The 23,117-nt window shown below is 58.8% G+C and overlaps 1 protein-coding gene across 1 annotated transcript; it reads left to right on the forward strand.

Moving 5' to 3' along the window:
• The first annotated feature begins 17,741 nt into the window (after nucleotides 1-17,741).
• FOXC1 (forkhead box C1) lies at nucleotides 17,742-20,586 on the forward strand. The gene has a single exon (XM_081144036.1). It carries the CDS (start codon nucleotides 17,757-17,759, stop codon nucleotides 19,365-19,367), a length of 1,611 nt encoding a protein of 536 aa, XP_081000162.1. The 5' UTR covers nucleotides 17,742-17,756; the 3' UTR covers nucleotides 19,368-20,586.
• Nucleotides 20,587-23,117: the final 2,531 nt, after the last annotated feature.

The raw sequence follows: 23,117 nt of genomic DNA on the forward strand, positions 1-23,117 counted from the left end.
CCCCGTGCGTCTGTGCGTGCCCTGCCCGCTCAGCCCCGTGCGTGCCCTGCCGGCTCAGCCCCGTGCGTGCCCTGCCGGCTCAGCCCTGTGCGTGCCCTGCCCGCTCAGCCCCGTGCGTGCCCTGCCCGCTCAGCCCCGTGCGTGCCCTGCCGGCTCAGCCCCGTGCGTGCCCTGCCCGCTCAGCCCCGTGCGTGCCCTGCCGGCTCAGCCCTGTGCGTGCCCTGCCGGCTCAGCCCCGTGCGTGCCCTGCCCGCTCAGCCCCGTGCGTGCCCTGCCGGCTCAGCCCCGTGCGTGCCCTGCCCGCTCAGCCCCGTGCGTGCCCTGCCGGCTCAGCCCCGTGCGTGCCCTGCCCGCTCAGCCCCGTGCGTGCCCTGCCCGCTCAGCCCCGTGCGTGCCCTGCCGGCTCAGCCCCGTGCGTGCCCTGCCCGCTCAGCCCCGTGCGTGCCCTGCCCGCTCAGCCCTGTGCGTGCCCTGCCGGCTCAGCACTACCTGTGAGCCCTTTCACTCCTGCCTTCAGCAAAGCTTTCTCCCAATTCCTGGCTGAAACAACCAATTGATGGCCTAGAAGGGAGAAACGATTCACGTCTTGGCTCTTGCTCTGAATGCCGTTCCTGTCGGAGCCCGTTTACAGTGGAGACCTGCTGGGTATGAAGCAGCCTGACAATCAAGGGCAACTGCCATTGCCCCGTAAAACCTGCTGCTGGCCTCAGACATTCTTTCAGACATTGCAGCGTCACCCTTTTCTCTAAAGAATCTAGATCTTTTCTTGATGGGGCCTGGGTTGGCTTTGTCCCAGCTGTGTCACCACAGCCTGGTGGCCTGGCCGGGCATTACCGCTCCTGCTGACGTCACTGGCATGGAGGAGCTGCTCGGTCCCCAGGACCAAGCTCCCAGACACGTCAGCTGCTGCAGTTCGACCGTCGGGCAGTCTCAGAGCGGCCAGGGCGGCCAGGCTCACTCAGAGGGAAGGCGTTCTCTCCAGCGCGCGCCCGGTGCCCTCCACACCAGCACGCGCACAGCCTTCAGCAAGACTGGTTTCGTTCGGTCTTTGAAAAAGTGCACGCTTCTAGAGTCAGCCCATGAGTAGGTTACAGCCAAATAACTCTGACTTTACAGTCTATTCAGTGGAAAATACATGCCTAAAAAAGCCTTTACGATCAGGCTCCCGCCCCAGGTGCAGCACGCTCGTTCCGTGACGCGCCCGCTCCAACAGCTACAAAGAGATGCATTTACAGCTGGAAGAGCACAGTTTCCTTTGAACTGATGACAAGATCCTTGGGCGGTTTTGAGGGTTGTGCGGAATATATGCAAGGAGCGAAGCGATACGCAGGGACTTCAGTTGGCTCGTGCAAGCACACAATGGGCACAAGAGAAACAGGTACAAACACCGCCTTCTCGGCTGCATGTTCCGGGGGGAGCTCTGTCTCCCGTCTCCTTGAGTGAGTTTCCTGGAAGCCCGGCGAGGCTGCTCTCACCCCACGAACTTCTCCGATGAACTGGGCGCCGTGGCAACCTGCTGTGTTTGTACACATCTTGTGGCCAAACCAAAGGACGCCAGCCCCTGCCGTCTGTGTCCAGAGGAGCTGGCCTCGGAAGGCACGCCAGACCCGAGTCCTGCTTCGCAGGGAGGAAGTCCAGGTAGGCGCCTTACCCAGTCCTCGTTGTCCCTTCCTCACCTGCCCCGCGACTGGCCAAGGAGACCGTCCTGGCCATTCCCCAGAGGGCAAAAGGGGACAAGACAAAGAAAATGAAGCGGCTTTCCTTTGGGGAAGAAGCAACCATGGGGGTGCTGGAGGGTTTTCTTTCTTCCTTTGGAGTTTTAACAAGAGCGGGTTCCCGGGGCACTGGCTGTCACTGCAGGAAAAGCACGCGTTCCCTCGCCAGGTGGCACTCACTTTGCTGCCACTCGGACCTGCCTGGTCGCCAAGGGCGATGCAGACCTGTGTGTGTGTTCACGTGTGCGCGTGTGTGTATGTGTGTGATCTGATTTCTTTTTAATGTTTTTGTTTTGCTGTTTTCAAAAAAAAGAAAAAAGCCAGACAAAGGCAAAAAAATGACTGGCCAAGTAAGAAATTGCTGACTAGTGTAGGGTAACTGAGATACCGGCTTTCCCGCGGCGGCTTAGCCTGCCTGCCGAGCGCCTCGTAGGCCACCAGAGACCTTGTGGTCCTGCTGGGACTCCCTGGTAAGACCTCTGCCGAGTCAGGCCCATCCTTCCCGAAAGTCGTAAGTCTACCAAGGTGAAAACAGGATGAAGCTGGGGAAGCGCCTGCATTTGAGGTGCCCCTTTGAATGCGCCTGAGGGCTTCTGGCTTAAAAGTAAGCTTGCAGGCTGTGCTATGAATTCTACATAATTCTAAATGTATAGGAAACAAGGGAACTGGTCAAGGCCTAGCCCTTAATAAAAGCCCTTTTTAAAAGTTGGGGAAAGAGAGCCCAATGTTCTCCTCCTTCACGAAAGCGCTGGAATCCTGTTGTCTAAAAGCTGCCTCCCTGGAGACCGTGGAACATTTGCTGTGGAAATGAGACAAAGTGGTGAGAGTTCTTAATAGACAACCTGAGCCGAGAGTAACCCACAGCCAAAGGAAAACAACGGACTTTATGTTCTTCCAGAACAAGTTACACGCTTTCCCTGGCTCACGAAGACTTTTTATGTAATTCACGCAGGCAACGCTTGGGCAGGGAGGGTCTGCGGGGAGATAGCCACATCCCTGGGTGCAGATGCCCGGGTTCACCCCACCACGCAATACCCAGGAGTGTCTCTACCTGGCACCTGGCGCCTTCCACCAGGCTCTCCTGTGTCCCAGGCTCCCGCCTCATAATGCAAACAGGGTCCACCAGGGTTGGGAGGGGGCAGTCAGCATGGAAGTCGGTCTCTCACTACTGAATCAAGCACTGGGACTTAGAAGTGAAAATTCAGAATGTACCTGGAAACCTGGCAACAGAAGCCCAGCCTTCTCCCAGGGGAGACTCAGTCACACACACCATCACCAGCACCTGCAAGCACCTGCTGCCCCAGGGCTGAAAGCTCTGTGCGCCCCCGCAAGCGCTTCTGCCTGGGCCAAGCAGAGGAGAAAGGGAGGAGCCGCAGGAGAGCTGACAGAAACACTGCTGAGGACACCACTGCTGGGGACACCACTGCTGAGGACACGCACTGCTGGGGACACCACTGCTGAGGACAAACACTGCTGAGGACGCTGTGTCCCATGAACCGAAGGCCAGGACTAAGTTCATGCATTTATAGGTGGGGGGGCGCCTCCCACAATTCCAGGGGATTATTCAAGACAGTTATGATGTTTTGTTTTATTTAAATTATTTCATTAATATATCGATATTATTCTCAAATATTAATCACTCTATTAATTATTTAAATAAACTCATCTGGCCACCCATGGCCTCTCATTTGAACCATAGTTGAGGTTTTTCCAAGGGCTGGATCTTTAGGTAACACATCTGCCAGGACAGATAGAAATATCAGCTGGTTGAAGGGGGGGCTCCCCAAGGAGTGGCTGCCCAGCAGCTGCTTCATTCCCTGGGATGCCTTGGGGCCGCCCCTGTGGGGCACAGCCTGGCCAGGGTGACTGGCTCTACCTGGGTCTCAGTGCCCACGTCCTGCACAGCAGCCTTGTCAGGTGTGCTCTGAGCTCAGGCTGCGGCCCTGCTCAGCTCGGTGAGGGCTGTCACTCCGCTGAGACTCTCCAGCAGGTGCCTGGGGTGGGGCGCTTTAGGGAACATGCAGAACCCACCGCGTGTCCTGAATGTTTGCTTAGTTGCCTCTCATGCGTACACTTGGATTTGGAGATGGATGGGCCAGAGTAGAAAGCAATGCAATTCAAGTTCATTTATGGTTTTCTGCCCACCATAGGGAAACAGGCCCTAATTTGACACTGAGATGCAGCTGCTCCTTTAATGAGCTGGAGTCAGTCTAAGAGCCCAGCAGTAAAGCCCATGTGGTTACACTGCCATTGAAAACCACTGGGAAGGCTCTTGTCTGGCGAATATTTAGTCATAAAGTTCAAGGACTCATACTTGGCAAACAGGCCTTCTCACCTTGCTGGTGTGACCCGGCCTTGGCTTCTGAGGCCCCTGCGTGCACGTCTCATTTTTGCCACTAGATGGCAGTAGCGATCCACCACAGTCCTGGCCGAGGCGGCATTGAAGGACCCACAGCCTGGACTCCCGGAGGAAAAATAAAAATAAAAATAAAAAGCCAGATGAGGGAAGGGGACTACGGGAAATTAGGAAATAACTTCTGTTAATATATTCTTATGGAGTCCAGAAATAACTTCCATCTTCAAAACTGAGGTCCCATTCTAGTTTATTGGGACTCATGAGAGAACACTTAGCATCAGTACATAAAAACCCATGACATAAAGTTGCAACAGATAAGTGTAAAATGTGGAACCCACCTTTAATTTTTAACTCCATATAAAACATCTTTGGGCACATTAAGTACGTCTAAAACAAGCTGGTTGTGGATATTTTAATAATCTCTTTCCCATAAATGCTAAAGGGCAACAGGAACTGCCAGCCCTTGCTGAACACAGCAAACTTCTTGCTCCTTCTGGCCCTTTTCTAGTCTCAGAACCTCTACTCGTCTCAGGCTGAGTTCACCTAAGAGCAGGGCTCTTCCTCCCCAGGTAACAGCACAGAGTGAAGTTTGCCAAGACACTGAGTCCTCATGAAAATCCTTCCCTCACTGGGAGGCAGAGCCATTTGCCCCGGAGCTTCCCAGGCACCCAAACACACACACACACACACACACACACACACACACACACACACACACACATTCCAGCCAAGAACAGCCCATAAGCGATCAGCTCAGCTCTCTCCTTCACCTACCCCCTTTCACAGCACCCAGCCTTCCCCCCTTCCCACACCTCCCCCCACACAAGCCCAACAGATAAGATTCATGCAAAATGAGCGGGAAATCAATCCTTTCCCAAGATTGCTCCCCTGAGCTACTCCTCCCAGTCTTCACGTCAATTCGCAGTGCCTTCATTTGGTGAATCAGCAAATGTTATATAAACGATTTACCATTTTAAAGGTGTGATAACATCAGAGCCGAGAGAGATAAAGGGCTTTATGTGAAACTCAATGCCTAGGGTACTGGGAGTAGCTGAGGCTTTCCTCTTTGCCTTCCCAGGGGCTTCAGGCCCCTTGTTTATCTCTTCCTCTCGCCAAATCACTTCAGGCCACTTCCACCTCTTCTCCCGCCCACACCCGCCTCTTTCCCTTCCCGCACTCCGCAGGAGCCCCCCTGCCTGTCCCACACCTGCTCACCGGGAAATTCCAGGCCCAGCTGCCAGCTGGACTTTCCAGAGAGGCTGCCAGTGATGTCCCAAATAAAAAATGATGCTTTTCCAAATTCTGTTTTCCCACTTTATAATTTAAAAACCTGTATAATCACCTGGCCGGGCTTGGCTCAGCGGTTGAGCATTGACCTAGGATCCAGGAGGTCACAGTTCGATTCCCAGTCAGGGCACATGCCCGGGTTGCAGGCTCGTCCCCAGTCGAGGGCGTGCAGGGCGCAGCTGGTCAATGACTCTCATCACTGATGTTTCTCTCTCTCTCTCTCCCTCTCCCTTCCTCTCTCTGAAATCAATAAAGACATATTTTTTTAAGTAAATAAATAGAAACCTGTATAATCATACATTAAAGAAATGGTTAGATTAAAAAAAAATCTTCCCACCTCCCTCACCATCATTCACACTCTCTATTCTCTTTGACATTCTTTGTCTGAAAAGGCCCATCAGTAGGTGGGTCATGTCATTCTCTGGAAGGGCCTCATGGTTATGATTGTTTGTGATCTCATTTATTGATCTTCTCATTAATGGACATCAACTTTGTTTCAAAAAGTTTCTTCAAAAAGCTTTTCCTATGGAGTCTGCACTATTGAAATCCTCACTTGTGTTTAAAACCCAATTCACACTAGGGTAGACTACGTGATGTATGTATGTTTATTTACAAGTCAGAATCTCAACTGCAATGTAACACGTACGGATGTTTTCCCCAGACTGCATAGCTCCCTTAGTTTCCCACGGTAACAACTTCTGAAGCTCAGCTAGCGGGTTCACACACAAACCGCTGCCAACAAGTGTTTCCTTGGGCCACTCCAGCCAGACCCATTTCTCCAAGATGCTCTAAGTCTCTTTATTTGCAGCTCCCTCTCTCAGCAGAATCAGACTTTAACACCCAACTGCTTCCAGCGTGTGCTGGTCAGGGTGGAAACCGGAACTCCAGTGAGGGCGCTAACTGGAACCAGTATGCTCTTTCCCTTACTATCTATAGCCGTGATTCCTTAATTCCCTGGATATACCCAGATTCCTTTTTCAAAAGCATTCCCAAGGTTCGCCACAAAGATTATCTCATAAAAATCCCTCCTCTAACTTTTAAGTTAAGTAAGAGACAGATAATATTCTTTCCTTTGAAAACAAGGTAAACTGAGGCACAGCTGAGCACCTCAAGCTAGACATCCTGGGGATGCTCGGAGCTCCTGCGCCTGGCAGTGTGCGGCCTAGTGCTAGGGGCCCTGAGCCAGCCAGGGCCCCACTGTGCGCCTGGTGCCTCCCCGACTGGAGGGAGGTTTAGTTTCTGTCGGGCTCTGCTAGCAGGGCCCGGCCATGTCGTTCCATTGAGGTAACTGGGAGAAGGCTGTTTACCTCACAGGCATCCTGCCACACTTCATCCGGACTATTATTTAGGTTCCACTTCAGAAAGAGCTATGGCCTTTGGTGTGTATGCCATACGTGGGCAGAAGGGGCCACGCAGACGTGTGCTCCGCAGAGAGGTGGAAATGTTCTCAGAGAGCAGACGCACTGGGCTCCGAGAGGTCGGCCCAGCGGCTGGAGGTGGTGGCGCGGCCCCTCCTCCCAGGCGGACCGGCCCAGGGACAGGGACACGGACAGGGAAGGCCAGGCAGGTGGGCTCCTGCCCCCCAGCAGTTGTGACAGCTTCTCCTCCCAGGACCACCTTTCCCACATGCTTTACTCCCCCTCTGGTGGGAGGGCCCCCAGAAGGTTCCTGAACATTAGTACCAATACTGCCCCTGTGCCTGGGTTGGGCGGGGCAGCTGGACAGCGGGGCCTCCTTCTCTGACTTTCCTCTGTCCCCAACAGGAGGCCTGGCTTCACGCTGCAGCAGCTGCTCCAAACACTCAGTTTCAGTGGCATCCATGCCATGCCCTGCGCTTGCGGGATCCCAAACTGGCCTGCTGCAGAAAAGGGGTGAAGGGGTGTGGCCTCCTCAGCATTCTCCTGCATCTGTGGCCTTCTCTTTGCACCCCTCTTCCTTCCCCTCCCCAGGGGCACAGTGTCTCTAATGAAGGAAAATGCATGCTGTAGAAGCAATTTGCACTGAAGTGTTAGGAAGCTCCTGTATCTTTTAAAAAAGAACAAAAACAGAGAGGACACGTCTGAACAAAAACAACCCTACCCCTCTGCACGCACAAACACACAAATCCAGCCAGCAGACAGACTCCATCTCTGTCTCCCAGGCACAGCCCCGGGCTCCCAGCAGGGCTTCCGACTGCACCCAGCCAGTGGACGAGGGGAGCCTCCCTGCAGTACCCCGGTGACTCTTTGCCACATATAATCATTAAAAAGCCCTTCAAAATATGAAAGAATTCATACCCACAACGATTATGCTTTCTAAGAGAAAGTGGTATCAGTAAAAGAGCCATCAAACTTTTTCTTCAAAATTTTGGTCCTGGGTGTGATCTCCTTCCTGACGCCGGCTCCACGCTCTCTCCCACGCCCCCGCACCCAGCTAACTTCAAATTTCAGCTACAATATCAAGCAGGCAGAAGCGGGCACCGTGGGGGAGGGTGAATGGAATCTATCAAGACTTACATTACAGTGAATTATTCAGCATTCAACCTTTTCCTAAGAGAAAGGCAAATTATGCATCCGTCATTTTTTTCCCACTGAACAGAGACACTTTACAGTATTTGTTTGGTAGATAAAACTGAAAGTTATGCTAATATTGGAAAAGCAGATGTGGGCACATCAGAGACATTTGTTTTTAAAGGGACATTGCCAAAAACTTTGAATCCAGTGCTCGACCTGTATTGAATATTTCTTTGATCCACTAAGGGACACTTTCTGGGTTCTAAATACCTACTTGGAAAATGTTTGGCAGTCAGAAAACAAAGTCCAACTCTCTTTGTGTGAGATTTACGATAGACTGTCAACACTATCTGATGATTGAATCTCCCTGAAATCAGCAAAGCTGTATAGATCTCACAGGAAAGCCGGCATGCAAGCCTGCGGGGGGGGGGGGGGGGGGGCAAGAGCAAGCAAAACAAGTTTGTTTTCCTCCAGTTAATGCGTAATCAAGGGAAAGTCAAACTACGGGGAAATATAAAACACACGTTTTCCTAAATGCACTTAAAAGTAAAGGGAAATGTTATTGCAGTGCATTCGCCCTGTTTTAAACTATCCAAAGACAAACTAGCGTGGGCAAAGCGTCGGGATCTACATCTGAAACAAGTCCAGGAAAACAGTTGACATTGATGGCAGTGGTGTTTACTAGAAATCTAACCTCCTTCCAGCAGACAGTAGACAATGTGGCTGGTATGAAACAAAATGTGGGACTGTCTGCCTCGATGCGGAGAGGGTGGAGCCCCGTCTGTTTTCCTATTATGTAAACCCTGCCCGACTCCTCCCAAAACATTTTCCCAGGGTACGTTCCGCCTTTGGACGGGCACCTTCCTAAAGCAAACACACCTAACAATGATCTCTGATAGCAAGCGCCCATAAAGGCAGACAATGAAGACCACGCCGGGTGTTCCTCAGGACGGCTCGGCTCGGAGGAATTACCACGCGGTCGGCCGCCGGGGCTGGGCCAGCGCCCAGGAGTCAGCAACCTTTAGCAACTTGCTCTTTCTTGGCAAGTGACTAATTTCGCCCCCTTTGGGCAATGAGTGGTCCTCCTCCTGCTGAGCCACAGTGTGTCCATATGTTGTCTACGTTAGAAGAGAGAGAAGTAGAAAAACAAACTGTTATTACAACCACACTCACAAATAGAGAGAATGCCTCCTAAGCCGATACCAACACCTTATAAAAGTGTCACTTACCCTTATCTAATCTGGGGCCTGTTTCGTCATGGGCACGTCCCACAATGTAAACCTTTGTGTCAGAGGAGAAGGAGTCGCGAGGGCGGGCGGGCGGTGGCCTCTCCCGCTCGCTGCCCCGGGGACTCGCCGCCGCTGGGCAGCCAGCAGACCCGGCTGTCCCAGGGACAGTGGGTGAGAAAATGATGGATGGGCTGGGGCACAGTGAAGGCAAAAATGGCTAAGAGAATCGTTTCCTTTTCCCATCTGTTCAGGAAGGACGTCAGCGAGATAGACTAAACAAGGCCCTGGGTCGGGATTACGTGTGTGAACACAGCAGCCCAGCCTTTAAAAGAACCTTCCTCCACTCGCTGTGGGGACAAACAAAGCAGACCAGACGCCCACAATGGCTGGTCTTGAAGAGAAGCAGGACAGTCCCAGACTGTCGCCACGGCTGGCAGGGCTCGGGCAGTCCTGGGGGAGTCTGGCTCATGGAGCCTACTGCCTGCTGTGGCCACCAGCTGAGGAGACCCACTGGCTGCGACTGGGCACGCCAGGCTCTTCCTGGGAGGACGCTAGAAATCCTGGCACAGAGGGCTCCCCCGGGCACCTCTGAGGGGCCCAAGACATGATGTTGTCCTGTCCCCTGAGGGAGCAGAGCCCCTTGGGTGGGAGAGGCAGCCCCCCTGCCCGCCCCCCTAGGCCTGGCTGAGGTCTCAGGTCTGCCTCTGGCCTGTGCCTCAGGCCGCCTTCCTATCTTACTGCTGGACTTCGGATCTATCTTCTAGGCTCAGACCAAGTCCAGATGGGCAGGGATGGGATTCCTAGAAAGAGAAAAGTCCCCACCCCTCTCCTTGCCTCCACCCCCCCCCACAGGACACATGGCAAAGGCCCCCGCTGCACTGGACACCAGGGCCTTGGAGGGACTCAGGCTGAGGGGCTAGGGCGACGTGCGGAGGGAAGGCTGGACGAGACACGGCCAGTCCTGGGGGCAGCCTCCACTTAAGAAGTGGGAGACCTCAGATCAGCTGTCTTCAAGGGATCCTCAGTTTCCCTCTCTGTGACATGAAAAACATGAGTCCCATGACTGCCAAACAGTCCCTCACAGGGTCCTGCAAGTTATCCAAGCCTGAAACCCACCTTCTGCTGCCCAGTTCCCCTCAGCCTCCTTCCTCCCGAATCGCGCGAGAAGACAGTGGAAATGCTCATGTTCTCTTGCAGCGTCCAAGCTTTCCTAGCCCGCAGGGTCCTCTGTCCAGTTCCTCTGAAAACAGGGGCAGAGGCTGCAAACAGGGGCAGGTCCAGCATGGGGGCAGGGGCAGGGAAGATCATCTCTTCTCCCACTGGCTGTATTTCCTGGAGAACCTCCTTGGGACAGCTCAGTAGAAAGGAAGCCCAGGAGAGGAGCCCTCAGATGTCATTCAAAATGAGAGCACCTGCGTCAGCCCCGCCGTGGGACCTCTACTCCTTTACATAGAAATGTCCCTGCCCACATGCATAGCATTTTCCTGTCCATGTACTTATATTGCTTCCCCTCCTATCACTACTGCCAGCATCTCTGGAACATGTGTGCTAATATACCAGCCCAGTGCAGGTCAAGTATATTTACACACACACAGTAGATCCAAGCATTGATGTAGGTGGCTATCAGTATTTACAAAGATGTCCAGCAACGGGTATGCTGCTCTATACCTGGCTGTTAGAATAATGTTGAACTTAAAGACAGCTTCCATGCATTTGTGGGTTAATTGGGTTAGTCAATGTATCGTTGGTCTGAAATGCATATTTTAACATCGAAATGGAGATGAGACCTCTGCTGGTGCTTAACAGTTTAACTTTTCCTGCTCTTAATGGCACATCAACGATCCCATGTGATACCGTGAAGTAAACTGAGGGCTGTGTGACCCTGGGCAAGCTCTTACTCTCTAAGCTACAGTTTCCTCCGTATAAGATGCAGATAACAGTACCCATATCAGGGACCTCGTGAGGATTAAATGAAATGACTATTAAAGCATTCGGCAGAATGATAACATGGGCGTTCCACCTGCCTTGTTATTATTGTTTAAGGGTCTGAGGTTGAGACCAGAGAAATGCAACATCAAACAAGTTCGCCCCCGGTGAGTGTTCGCACCCTGCCCCTACCCAGGTGTCTGCAGGAGGGTCCAGCTTTGGGGAGAACAGGGAGCTGCCCCGCTGGTGAGGGCAGAGATTTCCTAATCCCAACTGGGGTCTCTGTGACCCCAAGCAAAAGGGGGCCTCCATCAAAGTCAATTCTTGGTTGGTTTGCCTGTTGGCCTATTTATAGTTTAACTCTAGTCAACTACTGGCCTTAAAAAATATGAGGGCAGCCAAAACTACATTCTACAGAGCAAGGGCCCCTTTTCCTCTCATAGATTTTTTCTATTTAATATTCTGTGGAAATTTGCCTCTCTATTTGCCATAGTTTATCTTTTCTTATATCTTTGCTTCCAAACTAAATAGCGCTAATCCGAATGCATACCTCTGCCGGCCAGCGTCTAGCCCGTGTCTGTGTCTACAGTGTATGTAAATATTGGCAAGTTCCTCCGTGGGCGCAGCCGCAGTCGTCCTGCGGCGTCTCTGGGGCGTGTAAACGCGCGTGGGGGGTGAGACCGCACCGGCAGCCGCCCCCTGCCGCTCAATGGTCCTCTTCTCTAGCCGGTTCTTTGGGGGTTCAGGTTTTCATAATTAAGACTAAGGAGTGGTTAAAAAACAGAAGTACATTTTCCTGGAAACCAGCAGTCTTCATTTGCAACTTTTATTGGCAAATCTGGCTGCCAGTAAATACATTCCTTGGCTTCTCCCCGGTGTAATTCACTGGACGAAGCGGCCCTGCTTCTTCTGTAATGTGCACATCAATTAAAGGGTCGCCTGGAAGGAATGCAGTCAGTGGCTGGCTCTCGGACCCGTCACCCCTGGCTCCAGGCACCAAAACGTCCAGGTCTGTGCCCCGGGTCTGAGGCGGTCTCTCCACCGGACCTCACGACCAGACTATTCCTGCCTGGCCCCTGGGGAGGTTGCCGGGCGTGAAGACAGGAGGCGGGCCCCGCGGGGACCCACTGCAGCGGCGCGGCCCCCCGGGACCTCTCCCTCGGAGCCCCCTTCCCAGGGAAGGCCCGGGAAGGCCCGGGCGAGGCGGGCCCAGGCCTCCCGCAGTCGGAGGCGCGGCGAGAGGCGGCTGCGGGCGGCAGGGGGCGCTCGGAGCCCGAGCAGGGCCAGTGCGGGCGCCCAGACCCGCGCGCGGGCCTGGGACCGCAGGTCGAGGACTGGCCGGGACCTGCGCCCCGCTGTGGCGCGGCCTCGGGCTTCCCTCGCCCTCCCTGCCCCGCGCTCCCGGGGAAGAGGCGGGAAGCCTGTGCGGGGTGGAAGGGGCCTCGACCTCCGGGCTATCGCCTCCAGCCGCCGGCGCCGCGGGAGACCTGCTGCGTGGAGTCCGCTTGCCCGCCTTGTCCCTGCCCAGAGCGGTGCAAACCGCCGGCTCCCGCGAGGGGCCCCCGGCTGCTCCACACCAGGCCCGGGGTGCGTGGGTGCCCGCACCTTACCCACACCAAGCCCAGCAGTGCGTCGCGTCGGGTGGCGCCCCGGGGTGGGATGAGGGGCTTTTGGAGGAACACCCCACAGCTCAGGTCCCCCGGCGCGCGCAGGGGCCGGGTCGTCGAGGACCCGGCTCGGCCGAGGTCGCTCTGGGGCTGGAGAAGGCCTGCGGCGGCGCGGGCGTGCGGGTCGGCCGCGAGGCGGGGCTGAAACCCGGGGGACGCAGGCCCAGCAGCTGGCAAGGTGCCGCGGGCCTCACCCCGCCCGCGGGCCCCAACTGCCTGCGGGTCTGTCCGCGGGCCGGAGCCTCTCCTCTAACACCCGCTAGGCCGGCGGGCCGTGCGCAGCCTGCGCTTTCCGCCCCAGCGCGGGGAAGGCGCGCGGGCCCTGCGCTCCGACAGCCCGCGCCCGCCCGCCCCGCAGCTCTGGCCGCGCCCGCAGCCCCTGCGGCTTGAGGACCGCTCGGCCCCGCACGGCGCGTGCCCCAAAGGAGCCAAGTCCCGAGGCGGGGAGGCGGGGTGCCTCTGCGGGTCACGGCCCGGGCTTCGGCCGCGGCCCCATCAGCGGGGCACCCGGCGGGGACGAGCCGCACGCGCCCCGCTCGTCCCCTCCGATCATCCGCCCCTTTACAAACTGGACTCTTGTCCGCGATCGTCAAGGAAAAGTAACAGTGCGGTCGCCTTCTACTTCCGCCCGGACAGAGCGAGCCCCGGGTCTTCCCGGCCGAGCACCCGGGTTAAAGCGCAGCTTCCCGCAAGCCCCGCGCCCTCTCTCGCTACGCAGCTTGGCTCTGCGCCCCCCAAACGCTCTGGGAGACAGGGGCTTTCCCGCAGGGGGGCGACAGGTGGGCCGGCCGAGGCGACAGCCACGAGCAGATGTTGGCACTTTCTCTCCCGTGTAAGTAATTAGTGGGGCGGCCCGTGTCGGGGACTTGGGGGATGACATTCACTTATCCCAGCTTATAAACTTCCCAGGGAGGGTTTCCCCTACGGGGGCAACTACCCAATTAGTTAAACCATGGAGACAGGCAACGTGGATCACTTTGTCTTTAAAACATAATCGAAAAACAGTGCTCTTTGTACTTTCTGTAGGAATTGCTTTTCTGCGAAGGAGAGGCTGAGTCAGGGGGACCCTCTGCAGACCCTCTGCTCAGAAGCCCCCGCCTAGGAGAGACCATGGAAACCGACCCCGTGGGGCGCCCAGACGTCTGTCCCCCGCCTCCTCCCTTCGCTGAAAAGTCACACTGAGGACAGAGCGACCTGCGGGGCTGCAGTTCGAAAACGAATGACGGCCACGGGCAGTGGGGGGCTCGCCGGGCCCCGGCTTTTGGTTCGCGCAGAGGAGGCCGGATGGGGAGCTAGCACACTTCCCTGCACGGCTCAAACACAACCCCAGACGGACTTGCCCCGGTGGTTTGTGATTTCCGTCTAGTGAGGAGTTTTCCGGGCGCACTGTCCGGGCCATTGCCTTCATCTTCCCCGAAGCGCGCGGGCCGAGGAGACGCAGAAGGCTGGCTGTGGGCTCGCAGCCTCCCTCCAGGGTCTGCAGAACCCCCGGGGCTCGCTGCACCGTCTAGAGTAGGAGAAGCCCCTTCCCTCTTCTCTTCTGCCTGAGGTCCCTTTTCCCTGAGCGCCCCCCAGCCCCGAGGCAGCACCAGGGCGTCCTAGAGGCGAGGCGGGGAGCGCGCGGGCCGGAGCCGCGGGCCGGAGGCGTCGGGCGGGCGGCGGGGCCGGCCTGGCTGAGGGGCGCGCTGGGGACGCTCCGAGGGGTCTGTGACCGGGGGAAGGTCTGCGCCAGGGCTGAGCTGAGGCCCCAGGGCGGTCACTTCCTGGACCCCCCCTTCTGCGCTCCACTCGACTGGAACAGGAGCTCGCGCCCCCGAGTGCCCGCGTTAGAGCACCGCCCCCCCCCTCGGGCCTGCAGGGCCACCAGGTCCCGGGACCCCGGCATTTCCTGGTGTGCTCGCCACATCGCCCCTCCCGCTGATTTTCTCCGCGAGGGGCCCCGAGGGCCTCGTCTTAAATGTCGCTGTGACGTCACGCCCCTCCTCGGCGCTGAGAAGCCGCGGCGGGCGCGCGGGGCTGTAACCCCGCCTGGCAGGTCAGGGAGGGGAAGGGGGTCGGGGGCCGGGCGGGCCCAGCTTCCTCCGAACAGCCATTACCGCTGTCGCCCGGGGCGTTTCCGCCGGCGGAGCCGCGGGTTGTGGGCAGACGGGCGAGGGGCCGACGGGTGCAGGAAAGAGGCATCGAAAACTTCAACCGGGAAATGCGAACTTTAGCCCGTGCCCCCCGAGGCTCCCCATCTGCGCCTGCACGTTCCCATCACGCCGCTCGCAACAGAAATAAGCACTCGAAACACAGTCAGGCCGTTTACTGGAGGTTTGCTTCCGAGTGAGCTTATAAACACAAACGCAAATATCTTTCCTGGAGACTGTCCAGAGCTAAGCCCGTGGAAAGTCGATCTTCATAAAACTGCACCCCTCTATTTTTTCGCATGCCAGAGACTAATTTCACAACTGCAACTTTATACCCGAAGCTGGGAGCCCAGAACCCCACTGCTATTCGGGGTGCAGTGGGCACAACAGGCTGTTTACTGTTTACACTTCCCGGGGCTCGCGGGGGACCGAGGGGGGCGCCGCGGACCGTCGGTCGCAGGCATCTCCCACCTTCGCAAAATAAAGAGCCGCTGTCGCCGCTGGTCCCCGCGCACCGCGAGCACTGGAAACGTAACTTCAAGGCCCAGTTCACCGAAAGCGGAGGGCCTTGGCAGAGCACTGACGCAACTGGCCCGATGCGGACGCTGGCGCGCCCCGAAGGCCTCCGCCGAAGGAGCCCATGAGGTCAGGGCGCAGGGCTGGGGTCGGACACGAGTTCACAAGTCTGGGGGTTTCTCATTCTCCCCGCAAGTTTAGGGGCCACCAAGCACTGAGCCTCCTGCTGACAAAGCAAGTGTTTCTTCCACCCGTCAGTGGCGCGGCCTAGCGCACGCCCTGGGAAAGGAGTCCCAGGGACCCCGGAAAGGCGCGCAGGCCCCAGGCCCGGCTCGGGAATCGAAACTTCCGGGCACCCCCCCCCCCAGGCTTCTCTGGAAGCAGCAGGCAGGTCCTCTTCTCTCCACAGAACGTCCATCGTGAGAGACAATATATAGTGTTCAAGGTTCAGGAGACACGGCGCTGTGCCTGCTGCTCAAGCCAGTGCCCTTGGCATCAAACAGATGAAGCTGCCGTGAGAAGTTTCGCGCAGAGGAAGCTGAGATTCCAGCCGGGGAGCCAAAAGGGGCTCCCCACGTGTCCTCGCGTTAAAGACTGTCAGAAATTGGGGGAGCAGAACAGTCACCCGGGCCTTGCTACTCGTCTTCACATCTCCTAAACGCGCCAGTTCCCCCAGCTCCAGAAAGGGTCCAGTTGGTGCTCAGTCCCCAGGACGGTCTTTTCTGGAGACGCAAAGTCGCGCCGCAGGCCCCGGGAGGCCCACTTCTTTCCTGGCCCTTCGTCTCTTCCCCTCATCTCTCTTCTCCCCTTTGCACCCCGCTCACCCAGAAACTTCACATCTCAGGCGTGGGCACAAGGGCGCGCCTTCTGTGCGTAGACCCCAGACCCTCGAGCCGCCCTGCAGGGGCGATTCTGAGCATCCCCCCGAGCGCCCACTCTCTCTGCCAGCCCGCAGCCCCACGCGTGTGCAGAGGGAGACCGGGTAAGCTCTCGGGTGCGTTCGTTTGCTTCTGGTTACTACACCTGCTCGTGTCACTGAGCCCGCAGCCTGACGACCCCGCCGCTGAGCCCGACCGGGCAGGAGAGGACCCTGCCCGCTCCCCGAAGGGCAGCGCTGGGGAGCCTCCTGGCTTCCGTAGCCCGCGTCGCCAGCACCCTCGGGCCGCCAAGGGTGCCAGGGGCCGAGGAGCAGGCCCCGTGATGGGGCGGCCGCGGCCCAACAGGGCGAGCCGCCGCCGGAAGCTCCGGGCAGGGCCCCTTTCCCCCTGCTGACTCCTACGGGGGAGGGGTCACGGGACGCCGCGGTGGGGTCGGAACCCCTTCCCTCCAGGAGCCCCAGCTCGGGCAGGAGGGCCTCCGGGTGGGGAGATCTGGAGGCATCTGTGAGCCCGGCGAGTTCACCCGACGGTCGGGAGCGGAGGCAAGAAGTGGGGAGAGAGGAAAGGTCAGCGGGAAGGTCGGACGGGGGAGCCGGGCCGGAGCGGGCCCGGTCGGCCACGGAGTGAGGAGAGGCGGCGCGAGTCGGGGCTCGGGTACTCGGCGACAGCGGGGAGGCGGCGGGCGGAGGGAGGGTCTGCACGGGCCCGGAGGCGCGGGGAGCCTGCGGAGACAATGGACGTCGGCGCCCAGGGCCCGGGGTGCGCGCCAGTGCCGGGCGCGGGCGGCGGAGGGGTGCGCGGGGCGCCGGGGGCTGCCAGCCGGCTGCGAGCGCGGGCGGGACGCGGCAGGGCCTCGGCTCGGGCTCCGGCCCCCGCGGGCCGGCGCGCGTGTGGTCAGCCCCGCGGTCCTCCGGCCGCACCGCGCGGCCCGGCGGGGCTCGGCCCTCGGCTCATTCAGAGGCGGTTCTCGCCTCCCATTGGCTGCTGCGCTGCAGGGGGCGGGGCTCCGCTGCCCGGAAAAAATGTAACTGCGTAAAAAAGTCCTCGCCTGGGTGACGGATGCTCAAAAGTTCAGAAGTTTTCCAATGCTTCCTTAAGCGGCCGGCGCGAGAGAGACTGAAAAAAAGGTGACGCGGGGCCCGGGAAGGCGGCCGGCGCGCGGCCCCCGCCCTGGTGACCGGGCCGCCTTCGCCCGCGGCGCGGGGCAGCCTCCAGGAAGGCGCGGGCGGCGCGGCGGGAAGGGCGCCTTCTCGGTCCCTTACTTTCGGCTCCTTTTTTCCGTTCCCGCCTGGAAGTGGCTCCGCGAGTTCCGTCAGGGCCGTTGGCGGCGTCCCGGTGCGGCCCTCGGCCCCGGCACGGACCCCCCTCCGCGGCCGGCGCGGGCCCTGAAGCGGCCGGAGGCGCCCCGGGAGCCAGGGCGAGCGCAGGGAGAGGCCGCGCCGCAGCGTCGGCTCCGGGCGGCGGCCCGACCCGGCTCCGCGAGGCCCGGTCGGACTGGGCGGCCGGCGCGCGGGGCCGAGCGGAGCGCGCGCGGGCGGGCGGGGCGGCGGCGAGCGGGGCCATGCAGGCGCGCTACTCCGTGTCCAGCCCCAGCTCCCTGGGAGTGGTGCCCTACCTCGGCGGCGAGCAGAGCTACTACCGCGCGGCGGCGGCCGGGGGCGGCTACAGCGCCATGCCGGCCCCCATGAGCGTCTACTCGCACCCGGCGCACGCGGAGCAGTACCCGGGCGGCATGGCCCGCGCCTACGGGCCCTACGCGCCGCAGCCGCAGCCCAAGGACATGGTGAAGCCGCCCTACAGCTACATCGCGCTCATCACCATGGCCATCCAGAACGCCCCGGACAAGAAGATCACCCTGAACGGCATCTACCAGTTCATCATGGACCGCTTCCCCTTCTACCGCGACAACAAGCAGGGCTGGCAGAACAGCATCCGCCACAACCTCTCGCTCAACGAGTGCTTCGTCAAGGTGCCGCGCGACGACAAGAAGCCCGGCAAGGGCAGCTACTGGACGCTCGACCCGGACTCGTACAACATGTTCGAGAACGGCAGCTTCCTGCGGCGGCGGCGGCGCTTCAAGAAGAAGGACGCGCTTCGCGACAAGGAGGAGAAGGACCGGCCGCACCTCAAGGAGCCGCCGCCGGGCCGCCAGCCGCCGCCCGCGCCCGAGCAGACTGACGGCGCGGCGCCGGGGCCGGGGCCGCAGCCGCCCCCCGTGCGCATCCAGGACATCAAGACCGAGAACGGTACGTGCCCCTCGCCGCCCCAGCCCGGGTCCCCCGCCGCCGCCCTGGGCAGCGGCAGCGCCGCCGCGGTGCCCAAAATCGAGAGCCCCGACAGCAGCAGCAGCAGCCTGTCCAGCGGGAGCAGCCCGCCCGGCAGCCTGCCGTCCGCGCGGCCGCTGAGCCTGGACGGCGCGGAGCCCCCGCCGCCCGCGCCGCCCGCGCCGCCGCACCACAGCCAGGGCTTCAGCGTGGACAACATCATGACGTCGCTGCGGGGATCGCCGCCGGGCGCGGCCGCGGAGCTCGGCTCGGGCCTCCTGGCCGCGGCCGCGGGGTCCTCGCGCGCGGGCATCGCTCCCCCGCTGGCGCTGGGCGCCTACTCGCCGGGCCAGAGCTCCCTCTACAGCTCCCCCTGCAGCCAGGGCTCGGGCGCCGGCGGCGCGGGCGCGGGCGGGGGCGGCGGCGCGGGGGGCGCGGGGACCTACCACTGCAACCTGCAGGCCATGAGCCTGTACGCGGCGGGCGAGCGCGGCGGCCACTTGCAGGGCGCGCCGGGGGGCGCGGGCGCCGCGGCGGTGGACGACCCCCTGCCCGACTACTCTCTGCCCCCGGTCACCAGCAGCAGCTCCTCCTCCCTGAGCCACGGCAGCGGCCAGGAGGCCGGCCACCACCCTGCGGCCCACCAGGGCCGCCTCACCTCCTGGTACCTGAACCAGGCGAGCGGGGACCTGGGCCACCTGGCCAGCGCGGCGGCGGCGGCGGCGGCGGCGGGCTACCCGGGCCAGCAGCAGAACTTCCACTCGGTGCGGGAGATGTTCGAGTCCCAGAGGCTCGGCTTGAACAACTCTCCGGTGAACGGGAGTAGCAGCTGTCAGATGGCCTTCCCCTCCAGCCAGTCTCTGTACCGCACGTCCGGGGCCTTCGTCTACGACTGCAGCAAGTTTTGACACCCCCGCCCCCCTCAAAGCCGAACTGCATCGAACCCCAGCGCAGGAACAGCCCAAAGAACCACCCGTGCAAAATCGAAACCAGCCAAATAAATCCGGTTCTAAAAATCTCGAAAAACATTCGCCAAACCAGGGAACGGAATCCCTCCAGAAGGTCAACGCTCCAGCACACAGAAAACTGTTTTCTTAAAAGATTAATTCAGAGCCACCTCCACGTTGCCTTATCTAAATAAACAAAACCATAAACTGTTTCACACAGAGACAGCACAGTCATGGTTCATTAAAGGGCAGTGTTACTGCAGATAACACGTAAGTTTCTTCTTGCTTTTCGGAGAGCGCGCGCCCTCCCCGCCTCTCCCTCTCCCTCAGCCTTTCTTTCCCCCCTCACCTCTCACCTGTAAGATACTATTTTATCCTATGTTGAAAGGAGGGGAAAAGTCCCCATATATGAAAATCGCTTTCTTTTTATTCATGGACTTGTTTTTAAATGTAAATTTCAACATAGTAATTTATTTTTAATTTGTAGTTGGATGTCGTGGACCAAACGCCAGAAAGTGTTTCCAAAACCTGACGTTAAATTGCCTGAAACTTACATTGTGCCTTTTTTTCATTATAAAAAGGGAAACTGTATTAATCTTACTCTATCATCTTTTCTTTCTTTTTGTTGAACATACGCATTGTTTGTTTATTAATAAATTACCATTCAATTTGAATGACACCTATATGCCTGGATGCTTTAATACAGCCTTAATTACTATAAGAAAAAAAGATTTCAGAGATTAAAACAGTAGAAATGACCTATTCTCCTCTTAAATCTCTGAAAAATGGAGAAACCCTCTATTTCCTGTCAAATTTCACATAAAAGTCTCTTTTGGTTTAGATTTTTCCCTGCAGCATCTCCTGCAAAATATAGTCAGCTTGCTTTGTGGCTAGTAAAAAAACGTATTTTCCTAAATGGATCTGAGTTGGCTTATACAGATACATTTTCTCAGTAATGACAGAAACTGATTTGGAAATCGCATGCCCATGAATCAGCAGCAGTCTTTACCACAGTGATACCTGTGTGTCCGGGGAGGTGAATGTGCCTCCAGAGAGACACAGATGGGTATCTGGCTTGTGTAGCACGTAAAACATCGGGATGTGTATTATGCATCCCTGTGAACCAAGTGTGGGATAGATTTTTTTTTCCCTATTTTTTCACTCCTTTGTAAGAGGAAAAGTAAACCAGTTTAAAATGTATGTATATAACTCATCCACCTTTACAATCCTCCATGTGTTATGTAGGATTGATTTAAAAAAAAAAAATGTACTGTGGGTTGGAAAGGGAAATTTAATCTTTGGGAAGCTATTTTAGAAGATGTTTGTAGAACAATTATTTTTTGAAAACTGTTTAAAGCAGTAAGGAAGGAGAGGAGCAGAACGCTTCAGCCCAGGGTGGCTCTTTTCAATCCAATTTTTCTTGCCAATTTACAGTTAAGCCTAGGGGGCAATCGGATTGGCCCTCCCCCTTTGTAAATAACCCAGGAAATGTAATAAATTCATTATCTCAGGGTGATCAGCCCTGTCAATCAGACTTTAGGGAGATGGCGATTTGATTACAGACTTTGGGGCCTTTCAGTGTGTTTCCGAGATAATACAGTTTCCTGCTATCTGCCGCTCCTATCTAGAGGCAACACTTAGCAGTAATTGCTGTTGCTTGTTGTCAAAATGTGATCATTGTTAAAGGATTGCTGCAAATAAATACACTCTAATTTCAGTCAAAAAACTGCTTTACGTGGCCTCTGATTTACTCGGGTCCTCTGCTCGGAGCCGTAGCTAGGAGCCAGCGGCCGGGCCGGGCCGGGCCTGGCCTCGCCGCCGCCGGGAGCCTGTGCGCGGCTGCCGCCAGCTCCCCGGGCGCCCCGCTTGGGGTGGGGGGCGAAGGGAAACAACCCGCGGGCCGAGCTCCTCGAGTTGGTGCGTTGGTCCACTTCTGCGGACCGAGCGTGGAGCCGGGGCTTGAGGACAAAGGGTCCGGTGGCCAAGGCTGGGCAGTCTAGGCCCGGAAGGAAAGCGCCAGCAGGTGACCAAACGGCCCGGTCCCTTAGGACCCGGTGGCCGGCCCCAGGCCGCAGCGCGGGCAGCCGGAGACGGTTCCTTCTCCCACTCGCCGGGCTCAGCTCTTTGGGACAAGGGCCTGCGGCCCTCCGCGGGCTTCCCGGGGGCGTTTCTCGCGGCCGGACGCCGGCCTCCGGACGCCGCTCCCGTCCGCCGGCTCTCCAGCTAATTAGCTGTAATTACCCGCCGCGGCCCCGGCTTGTTTGTGTTTGGAGCTCCTTCCCCCCCCCCCGCCGCCCCCGCCCCGCCCCTTCCCTGGCCCCTCGCTGCCACCTCCCGATATCCGCTGTTTGGGGAGCAAACAGCCCACGGAGACCTGGGTCGGGTGTCCGGGCGGGAGCGCGGGTGCCGGGGACCGCGCCGGGGAAGGCGCGGGGCGGGGTGTGGGGCCCTCGCCGCCGGCTCCGCCGCGCTTCCCGTCCGCCCTCCTCGCAGCCTTTGTTTTGAAGACACGTGCGTTTAGGAGCTCGCCGGGGTGGAAAGGTCGCAGGCGCTCCACCGCTCCCCGGCGACAGCGCGCCCGCTCGGGCCGCGCCTGGGCGGCCGGGTGCAGGCGGAGCCCGGCCCGCGCCCTCCGCCTGGCCGCGCCGACTTGCCCGTCCCGCGCTGGGGCCTCCGGGCAGGGCTGCGTCCGGGCGGAGGTTGGTTGACGGAGGCCCCACATCACTTGGCAGTGGCCCCGTGGGGCAGTAGCTGGGCCCAGAGGACGCGAGAGGCGTGCAGGCGGGCCCGGGTTCGGAGCGCCCGGGGTCCCCGTGCCCCCACCCTTTGCGTCGCCCTGACCTCGGATTTGTGCCCCAGGGCGTCGCGGCTGCAGTCAGCCCCGGGCCTAGGCCTAGTCTGGCCCTGAGAGCTCGGCCCGGCTGCCCGGAGCGGCGGGCCCGGGGACCGAGAGGCAGGCGCGCCGGGAGGGGTCGGCCCGGCGGCCCGAGGGAGCGCTGGCGGCTGAGCGGCGGTGGGCGCGCCCGGCGCCCCAGCTCCTCCTCCCCGGGTCTCCTGTCCCAGTGGCTGCAGAAGGGGCCCGAGGGAGCGCCGTGGCTTCGGGGGCCTTGGGAAGGCTGCTTAGCAGTCGTTTTGCCCTCCTGGATCCCGGGGCTTGAAACTGGGCACGGCGGACATGTGTCTAGGCCGGTGCCTGCGTTACGCGTCCGTGGAACACGTAGTTATTTCCAGTGAGTGGAAGGTCAGAAGTTGTGACGATTCCCATTCTGAAGCCCTGGTCCGTCGCGGTCGGTACCATCGCCGCGTTTGCACTCGAGAAGCCCGGCGCCCGCCGCGTTTGATCTGGAGGAACGACTCCCTCCTCAGTGGTTGGCATGCTCGATACGCGCTTTTTCAGCTATAAGGATAATTTTTTTTTATTTCTGTAAAATATTCTAAGAAAACACCTTGGTATTTTAACTAAAAGAGTACATTTTGAAATTAGCCAGTGACACTGGGCAGGGCCCAGCGATGGGCACTTGGCTGACTTTGAAATGAGCGTCGGCAGAAGGCTCTCGAGCAGCATTTCGTGTCCAGCGCAGCGGAGAGCGCGCGCCCGCCGGCTGTGCCGTCTGAAAGCTTGCATTTGGCTTGTTGCACGTCTGGTAGGAACGCCTGCTGTTTCCAAAGCTGTGTAGTGAGCCGGCTTTCTTCACCCGACTGCCTGCAAGC

The sequence above is a fragment of the Miniopterus schreibersii genome (assembly GCF_964146895.1).
Source record: "Miniopterus schreibersii genome assembly, chromosome: 8".
Classification (NCBI taxonomy): domain Eukaryota; kingdom Metazoa; phylum Chordata; class Mammalia; order Chiroptera; family Miniopteridae; genus Miniopterus; species Miniopterus schreibersii.